The sequence below is a fragment of the Sprattus sprattus genome, assembly GCF_963457725.1.
Source record: "Sprattus sprattus genome assembly, chromosome: 20".
Lineage (NCBI taxonomy): Eukaryota > Metazoa > Chordata > Actinopteri > Clupeiformes > Clupeidae > Sprattus > Sprattus sprattus.
The window spans coordinates 13,561,084-13,571,083 of NC_137918.1; the positions used below are offsets into that span (position 1 = coordinate 13,561,084).

Genomic DNA, 10,000 nt, shown 5'->3' on the forward strand with positions numbered 1-10,000 from the left:
ATCTGATGGAATTAGGAGGGATTAGAGGAGACACAATTAGAGCAACGCTGAAACCACCTCGTCTCAGAGGCCTCAGTCATCAGTATGTACTCATTCCTTGCACATCCATCTCTCTATCTCACTCTCACTCACTCTTTTTCTCTCTCTCTCTGTCTCTGTATCTCTCTCTCTGTCTCTGTATCTCTCTCTCTGTCTCTCTCTGTCTCTGTATCTCTCTCTCTGTCTCTGTCTCTATGTCTCTGTGTCTCTGTCTCTGTGTCTCTGTCTCTGTGTCTCTGTATCTATCTCTCTGTCTCTGTGTCTCTGTCTCTCTTTCTCTCCCTCTTTCTCTCCCTCTTTTTCTCCCTCTCTCTCTATCTCTCTCAGGCCTCTCCCAGAGTACAGGTGGATGAAGCTTCAATTGAAAAGCTGGGAGAGAAACTCAATAATGAGGATCCCACGCCAGAGATATTTGATGATATCCAGAGAAAGGTGCGTGTGTGTGTGTGTGTGTGTGTGTGTGTGTGTGTGTGCGTGTGTGCGTGTGTGTGTGTGTGCGTGTGTGTGCGTGCACACGCGTGCGTGTGTGCGTGTGTGTGTGTGACAGATTTTTCACAAATGTCATTGACTTTTTGCAGCCTGTTGCTCTATGTTGGATTTGATCTTTTATTCTTTGTAAGTCACATTCTCTCACTGTCACTGTTTCTCTCTTTCTCTTTGTATCGCTCTGTTCTTCTCTTGCTTTTGCATCACCTCTTCCTTCTTTCTCTCTCTTTTATCTTGCTTTTGCATCCCCTCCCCTCCCCTCCCTCTCTCTCTCCCTCCCTCTCTCTCTCTCTCTCTCTCTCTCTCTCTCTCTCTCTCTCTCTCTGCAGGTGTATGACATGATGCTGAGGGATGAGCGCTTCTACCCCTCGTTCAGGCAGCACCCTCTCTACGTGCGGATGCTGGCAGAGCTGGACATGCTGAAGGAGCCCAGCTACAGGGGCTCGGATGATGGAGACGGAGGTGAGGAGAGTTCACGTCATGGAAGTGTTATTATTAGGGCTGGGCAACGATTACAAATTTTAATCGCGATGAATCGCATGATTTCCCTGATTAATCGCGATTAATCGCATTTCTATACACAAAATCCAATAATCAATTCAAAAGTAGTGTATAGCGCACTTTTATTTTAAGTGTTCTGCCATATGAACAAAAGTGCCACAACATTTGTTGTGCAAACACTTAACATCAGCATTTTTATATAGTAGCAGTTTGATAAAATAAATACTTTGTGTAATTCTCAACTTAAACAATGTTATCAAAACAAATACAAAACTGAAGCTTATTGCCACTGCCAGGGCATTGATGTTTAGAGGGTGGTGAAGCACCAGAAAGTTGTGTTGGCAATATTACAACTCAATTCCATGTACTTGATGGCTGGTTTCCCTGTAATGTTACTAACCAGCCTGGTTATGACGTTGTTTCTGCCATAGCCCTCTGACGTTTGTAGCTCGCTAGTTAATGGCTACTCCCCATGCTAGCTAGCGACAGCTAGCACGTTAAAATTAGTTAGCTTAACTTATCGGGAGCCGGGAGGACAGGGGATATCATTGCACAACAAACTAAAAATCATATTTTCGATAGTTGGTTTTCTTGTCATCCTGATGTGATCTTAATGATAGATCCAGTAGGGTGACAGGCTAGGATAGCCAGCTGCTTAGCTGCTGCTAGCATCATTCAGAGACAACGAACTTATAGATTCTAGCTAAACAGCTGACCGGTTAACGCCCACTGACGTTAACCTTTGCTGGAGGTGACGCACAGGCAATGAATTGCCACATTATTTCGATAAGTTTAGCTTTCGTGTATCTGTGTTAACTTGCGTGTGGTCAACTTTTCAAGTATATGTCTGTGCCCTAATCCAGGTTTGTTTATCTGCCCATTCTTTTCTTTTCCGGTTGCGCAGCAGTCAAAATAAAAGCCTATTGGCAACAGACTTTTACAATAATAAAATAAATAATAAAACCTGCGTTAACGCGCGATAAAATAATTGTCGGCGTTAATTAATTGATGAATTAACGCAAGATTAACGCGTTAACTTGCCCAGCCCTAGTTATTATATAAACCTGGAGACAGATTAGCACTCCCATTCATATAAATGGCCAATGCTATGCTAGCTACTTCAGCCCAGGAATTCTGAAGTATTTTGTTTGATGGCGCTCAGTTTTGGCACCAGAATATGAAGACATAATTGCTGCCTGAGTTGCCAACCCCACATGACTAATGACCAGTGATCCATCTTGAGGACACGAGGGAAAAGTGAGCTAAATGTCATTCCACTGTTGGGTGGGGTAGGGGGGTACAATAAACAGAAAAATATCTCATGAGCATTTCCTGAGGGGGACACAAAAGATGCCGCCAAAAGTGCTTTAAATGTATTAAATGTATATAGAGGAAACTTTCATTATTATCTATAGTAGATCATTGACGGGATGAGCATGTTCAAATGTTTTAAATACATTATAAAATCATTACATATATGTCTCTGGCCTAATCTTTGAGTCTCTTAGTATCTTAACTAGAACATAAAGCTCAGAATAAGTACAATTCTAAAAGCAGAATCAAATATTTAAATGAATTACCCAAACTAAATCAACCAAACCTTCTTCGAAAATATTTTCTCGAAACAAGTTATGGACAGTTGTGCCACTAAATAATTAATAATAATAAATAATGAATATTTAACTGAATTAAACTTGCATACATGCATTAGGTGACAGGGCTGCCCTGTACAATATGGTCGTTGACCTTTGAGGTAACGATGCGAACAAGACTCAGTCTGGTTACACATGTAAATGTGCGTTATTCCATTTGTGGTTGAGGTAAAGAAACATGTTTTAAGCGACCATTTGCAGAGTAGCTACGTACTGGAGGTCCGCCACCACTGAGCCACAGACTCTTTTAGGGTTCGAATACACATAAGCGTTTTTTTTAAACGGGACGCTAGAAAATGCATTGATTCCTTATGTACGGCGCGCTTTGCGTGTGCGCCTACGCAAAGCGCGCCAAACCATAGGAATCAATGCATTTTCTAGCGTCCCGTTTAAAAAAAACGCTTATGTGTATTCGAACCCTTACTGGGCTAGGGTGTGTGGGGGTGGGATTGGGGATGGCACATAGCAGGCAGTGGAACATTGTTTTGCACTCATTTTTCACAAGTGCTTTCAGTACATATTATTATGTTATTTAATATTTCATGGTTAGGTTTACAATTATATATTGAGGGGGACACCCTTTAAGAAGGGGGATTCATAGTCATAACTCCTGCCACTTGTCGTTGTTCGGATGTAAAGATGGATTTCCATTGGGTGTGGTTAGAAGAGGCAGTGCAGGCAGCCTTGATGTAACAAAATGTTCTCATTCTCTATTTTTCTCTCTCTCATTCTGTCTTTTTCTCCCTCCCTGTGCAGAGTCCTTCAACGGTTCTCCGACTGGGAGCATAAATCTGGTATGTCTGCGTGCTCTTAGTTTCAATGCCAAGCCCTCTGTTGACTTAATCCTGCAATCAAAGCCCTGACTGGCTGTCAAGTGTGCTCGCTTGAGTACACACACAGAGCCCCTTAGTCAGACTTTGGGACAGAACCACTGAGATGTTTGGAAGATATGGAGGGGGGGGGGGGGGGGGGGGGGGCAGATGTTTGGATGATATGGAGGGGGGGGGCGCATATGTTTGTCTTTTAAAGCTGTCGGTTTGTTTTGCAGTCGCTGGATGACCTGACCAATGCCAGCGCGGACGACGTCCTGCAGATCCACGCATTCATTTCTGACACCGGTACGTGTTCAGATACTGTACCAGTCAAAAGTTTGGACACACCTTAATTTTTTGGAGAAGTTTTTTTCTTTACTTTTATTATTTCCTACATTGGAGATTAATATTGAAGACATTTAAAACTACCAAAGGACACATATGGAATGATGTTCTAAACAAAAAAAGTATTATATACCATGTAGAAAAAAAATAATAAACGTAAAGAAAAAAACTCAAAAAATGACAAGGTGTGTCCAAACTTTTGAGTGGTTCAGATACTTCGGTGGCGGCTTGTGTGGAAGGCGTGGGGAAGTATTTGTTTGTCTTGGCGTGAGACGCTTGGCTCCCATGGAGGATTTTCAGTCTTATTTAGACAGTGTGTTTAGATGGATGGAGATGCAGGATGTCCTAACTTGTCCTACATTTCCGTCACATGTTGTGAGTTGGAGCTTATGTGTGTAGTTGTGTATGTGTCTGTATGAGTGTGTTCATATTTGTGTGTATGTGCATATCGATGTGTGTGTGTGTGTGTGTGTGTGTGTGTGTGTGTGTGTGTGTGTGTGTGTGTGTGTATGTGACTGTATGAGTGTGTGTGTGTTTGTGTGTGTGCATATCTGTGTGTGTGTGTGTGTGTGTGTGTGTGTGTGTTTCCTCTCAGCTGTATGTATATATCTCTCCATAAGGCCTATCTCTCAGCCTGCTTATCATGTCACCAGGCCTTGCCATCACTTTGCATGTTGTCACTACTTCTTCTTTTGAGCACTATCATTCCATCACCATTTCTTATTTTCTGCCTTCTCTCCTCCTCTTATTTTCCTCCCTTTTCCCTCCATCCCTTTTGCCTTCTTCCTGTCCTGCCCTCTATTTTGTGCTTGGCACTTTCAATTCCCTGCCATCCTTTGCCCTTGTCATCTCCACATGCATCTCTTTCTTTCTCCATTTCTTGCCACGCCTCCATGCCATCCCTGTACTTGACCATCATCTCTCTCTGTCTGCCGCTTGGCCAACTCCTGTCTGTCTCTCTCTCTTTCTCTCCCTCTCTCTTTCTCTCTTTCTCGCTTTCTCTCTGTCTCTGTCTCTCTCTCTTTCTCTCTCTATCTCTCTCTCATATCTCCTGGCTGTGCTTCTGGCTACCTCTCTGGCCTGCTGTACCCTCTGCCTCCTCTCTTTCTTTTTGCCATCCTCCCTCTCTCCTGCACTCTCCTACTCCATCCATCCATTCATCCATCCATCCTTCCTTCGCGTTCCGTCCGCCTCCTCGTGTCTGCACGTGCCGGGTAGCTGACGCTTTTCTAAACCACCTTCCCGTGGCAGGCGTGTGCAACGACCACGGCAAGACCTACGCGCTCTACGCCATCACTGTCCACCGCAAGAATGCCGACGGCAGCGAGGACACCTGGAAGACTTACCGTCGCTATAGCGACTTCCACGACTTCCACATGCGGATCACAGAACAGGTGCCTAGTGTGTGTGTGTGTGTGTGTGTGTGTGTGTGGGGTGAATAGTGTGTCTCTTCTTTGTCTCCCTCTGTCGTCTCTCAACTTCATCCCCGAAGTACAGGGATACAACAATACTTTTTGTTCACACTTTATTGAGATTGAGATCTGTGTCTTTTTTTGGTTTTATGTTCTAAGTGTCATTGTTGGCCATTTGTAGGTTTGAAGATTAGAACATGAATGCTGTTGCTGTGAACCAGAGAAAAGATATAAAGATATAACAAAAGTGCAAAAGATTTTAAATTAAGTTTAACCATTGTTTTTATTTTTAATTTGTCAGCCATTTTGACTAACATGATCATCCACTTTTCTGCAGTTTGAGAACCTCACAACCATACTGAAGCTGCCAGGGAAAAAGACCTTCAACAATATGGACAGAGAGTTCCTAGAGAAGAGGAAAAAAGACCTCAATGGATATCTACAGGTATTTAAATGCTCTGAGGCTTTTACCTTGGAACTGGACACTTACCCAATTCTGTGTGATCTCAATCACAGTGACTGTCAAGCAGGTTTAAAACATGAAAGGTTTCCATAGGATATCATTTAGCATCTCTCTCTCCATGTTCAAATCTTTGTTTAGTTTCTTACACCTGACAAAGGACAAAGTCAACAGGTACTTTATTTGAAACCCGAAAAGATGAATGGAGTCACTGGCTGGAGTTTGTTGTTTTGAGTACCTTGCCCTTCACGCATGACCTTGCACTGTACACATTATTGACACGCAAACAAACACCCTGATTGGTTGGGACTCAGGTCCTTCTGCTTGTTTGGTTATCTCCGTGGTTCCTTTTTACATATAATACCCTCAGATGGGCTTAAAGGACAGAGTAAGCCCCCACTGCATATTTACTGCCTTTATGGCTGGAAGTATGAGAAGAACACCACCAAATCACTTTATCGCTCTGAATTAGAATCGTTGACTGTTGAATTTGAGTGTTTTGTCTAGAGATGTTTTTGATTCAGGTTTATAGAACAGGGTTGTGAAATGAGTTGAATGGGTAGATCCAGACTTAAATGCAATGCATCTCCCTCTCCCTCTCCCTCTCCCTCTCCCTCTCTCTCTCTCTCTCTCTCTCTCTCTCTCACAGCTGCTACTCAATCCAGAGATGGTGAAAGCCTGTCCCACCCTCACCCCCTACATATTTGACTTCCTGGAGAACAAAGCCTACAGTAAAGGCAAGGGCGACTTTGCACGCAAGGTGAGTGAACGGCATCCCACAAACAGTTTCCCCTCCATCCCCCTCAGTCATCATCAGCTGTCTCACCTGTTGCCCACTGCTTTAAAGTTTCACTGCAGCTCTAGTTAAGTCAGGGTTTAAGTTTAGGCTGATACATTAAGTGGCTCAGAGAAACTATTGGGGAAAGGTAAGGAACATGCAGAGGGAATCTTAGGAGGAGGTAAGTCAGGCATAGGAGAAACTTGCTATAGCTGGCCAACCAATCATGACTTAGGAGGAGGTTAGACAGGGATAGGACTAGGAGAGACGTGCTATAGCAGGCCAACCAATCATGTCTTAGGAGGAGGTAAGTCAGGCATAGGAGAAACGTGCTATAGCTGGCCAACCAATCATGTCTTAGGAGGAGGTAAGTCAGGCATAGGAGAAACGTGCTATAGCAGGCCAACCAATCATGACTTAGGAGGAGGTTAGACATGGATAGGACTAGGAGAGACGTGCTATAGCAGGCCAACCAATCATGTCTTAGGAGGAGGTAAGTCAGGCATAGGAGAAACGTGCTATAGCTGGCCAACCAATCATGTCTTAGGAGGAGGTAAGTCAGGCATAGGAGAAACGTGCTATAGCAGGCCAACCAATCATGACTTAGGAGGAGGTTAGACATGGATAGGACTAGGAGAGACGTGCTATAGCAGGCCAACCAATCATGTCTTAGGAGGAGGTAAGTCAGGCATAGGAGAAACGTGCTATAGCAGGCCAACCAATCATGACTTAGGAGGAGGTTAGACATGGATAGGACTAGGAGAGACGTGCTATAGCAGGCCAACCAATCATGTCTTAGGAGGAGGTAAGTCAGGCATAGGAGAAACGTGCTATAGCAGGCCAACCAATCATGACTTAGGAGGAGGTTAGACATGGATAGGACTAGGAGAGACGTGCTATAGCAGGCCAACCAATCATGTCTTAGGAGGAGGTAAGTCAGGCATAGGAGAAACGTGCTATAGCAGGCCAACCAATCATGTCTTAGTAGGAGGTTAGTCAGGCATAGGAGAGACGTGTTATAGCTGGCCAACCAATCATGTCTTTCTTTATAGCTGTGGTCTCAGTTTCTTATTGTGCAACCTCTGATTTGGCTGTGAATAAAGCTCTATATAAAGTTCTGCTTTTGGAGACCTGCTTGGATGCTGAGCCTACTTACCTGCCGCTGGCTTGGGCTTGGCTAGCTATAGGAGTTGAGTTTAATTTATTAGGTGATACAACTCTCCCTATGGGAATGCACCTCTTCAGGAGAGGGACTGGCCATGTTTGTTATACATGATGAAAGTGAAAGTAAAAGTGACTATGGCAGAGGCTAAATGACTTAATGTAAATGTAAATGATTTGCCTTCCCTCTGCACAGATGGACACCTTCGTCAACCCCCTGCGCAGCTCCATGCGTAACGTGTCCAACGCCGTCAAGTCCTTCCCCGACAACCTGGCGGAGGGCATGAACAAGATGACTGACAACGTAGGCCGCATGTCCGAGAGACTGGGCCAGGACATCAAGCAGTCCATATTCAAAGTAAGGGAGCGTCATCGTTTGTGAGCGTTGAGCAAGGGAGCGTAGGGCAAACAGACTGGATGGGTAATTGCGGTATCGGCCAAGAATTTCCATATCGGTGCATCCCTAGTAATTGAGTATTTCAAAAATGTACTGAGTCATCGAGATAGCTGCACAAAATCAGAGTGGATACTTTTTGGTCTATTTCCTTGTTTTAGCTTTCAGGTATTTCCAGATTTGACTAAGACAGGGTTATCTGCCTACGTGTTGAAGAAATCTTGCTTTGTGAGGCGCCCCCATGCAGTTAAGATCAGGTGCACACTGCACACCTGAGGGCTTTTAGAGTTGAGTCCCTGCTCTTGGCATTGAATGGTAGCACACAGCAGGAACAGCTAAAGCTAAAGTAGCACATCAACATGAACTCCCACGGGCCGGTCAGCCACAAATGGACATCTAATCACAGTAATCTCCCCTTGAAGGTTCGGACACACACACACACACACACACACACACACACACGTTGAAGTGATTGACTGGTTATCACTGAGTTCATCTTGTGGCTCCTGTGTCATTATGTCTCCCCCCCCCCCCCCCCCCCCCCACCTCCAGATGAGCCCAGTGTGCTCTGATTGGTCAGCTAGGTGGGCAATAAGGTTTGTGCTTTGAGATTGTGTCATCTTGTAACAAGGGAAAAAGGTTGGAATTCCAAGGATGCATTTCAGGCAGCTGAGAAAAGTGGTGTTCTGTGGGAGTGTCTGTCTGGCGTGTGCTTTTTAAACTTGTCAGACCATTTGCACGCATTAAAAAGCTATGTAACACACTTAAGAAAAGGGAAATAGAAAAGCATAATAGGTCGTGTTTAATAAAGATAGGAAACATATTGTGTTAATGGAATATAGCCTGCTTGATTACTGGACTGCAGATTGTGCCTTCCATCCTTTTGTGATGTCCTCCATTCCCCCTCCCCCAGGTCCCGCCTATGATCCTAAAGTCAGACAATCCATCCATCCATCCATCCATCTCTCTCTCTCTCTCTCTCTCTCTCTCTCTCTCTCTCTCTCTCTCTTTATTGATGTCCTCCATTCTCCCTCCCCCAGGTCCCGCCTATGATCCCAAAGTCAGACATCGGGCCCGAACACTGCCGAGTCTCAGCCCAGCTGGACGACAATGTGAGTACCAAATCCTAAAAGCTGTGTTTGTGTGTGTGTGTGTCTGTCTATGTGTGTGTGTGTGTGTGGGGGGGGGGGGGGGGGGGGGGGGGGTCTGTGTGTGTGTCTGTCTCTGTCTTTGTCTGCCTGTGTCTGTCTTTGTGTGTTTGTGTCTGTGTCTGTGTCTGTGTCTGTGTCTGTGTGTGTGGCTGGGTGTGTATGTTAAGGCATACACTTGTAGACCAGGGTGTGTGTGTTTGTTTTACACAGGCACTTGTAGATCTGTATGGATGGGTGGGTGTGTATGGTAAGGCATACACGTGTGTGTGTGTGTGTGTGTGGGGGGGGGGGGGGTGTATGTTAAGGCATACACGTGTGTGTTTGTTTGTGTGTGTGTGTGTGTGTGTGTGTGCCTGCATTGTGTGCATGTGTGCGTGCCTGCGTTGTGTGCTGTATTCCATCGCACTGTAACAGGATCTGTCAGGCAGTGTTTCTAACTGACAGCAGTGTTGTTTAATACAGCAGATTCTGCCCTGTCTGTTTTGAAGTGATGTAGATTCTTGGGCTGGTTTGTGTGAAAGTAGAGCTGTGTGGTGAGGCAGGGCACACACACACACACACACACACACACACACACACACACACACACACACACACAAACACACACACGTGTGTATGCCTTAACACACTGTTAACCAGGCAGCAGCAACGTCAGCTACGCTAATCCACAGACTGACTGGTGAGGGCTTTTTGACCTCATGAAACAAAGACAGAGTATTGGAACACAGGACTTGAATGACCTTGTTCTTCGTTAAGGAAGTCCATGTTGTTACGTACCAAGCTCCTCTTCCAGCTCGTTAAACCCAAGA

General features: G+C 44.9%; 1 protein-coding gene across 2 annotated transcripts in view; it reads left to right on the top strand.

The window, feature by feature from the left end:
* snx13 (sorting nexin 13) overlaps positions 1-10,000 on the top strand; it is a 39,957-nt gene that overhangs the window by 25,470 nt on the left and 4,487 nt on the right. Inside the window, exons 14-22 of one of the 2 annotated variants that reach the window (XM_080859537.1) lie at positions 367-471; positions 855-987; positions 3,435-3,472; positions 3,727-3,796; positions 5,054-5,229; positions 5,585-5,692; positions 6,357-6,467; positions 7,843-8,004; positions 9,081-9,152. In XM_080859537.1, the coding sequence (XP_080715663.1) occupies positions 367-471; positions 855-987; positions 3,435-3,472; positions 3,727-3,796; positions 5,054-5,229; positions 5,585-5,692; positions 6,357-6,467; positions 7,843-8,004; positions 9,081-9,152 (975 nt within the window). The remainder of the gene's footprint in view (positions 1-366; positions 472-854; positions 988-3,434; positions 3,473-3,726; positions 3,797-5,053; positions 5,230-5,584; positions 5,693-6,356; positions 6,468-7,842; positions 8,005-9,080; positions 9,153-10,000) is intronic. The other variant, XM_080859538.1, reaches the window with a different exon arrangement.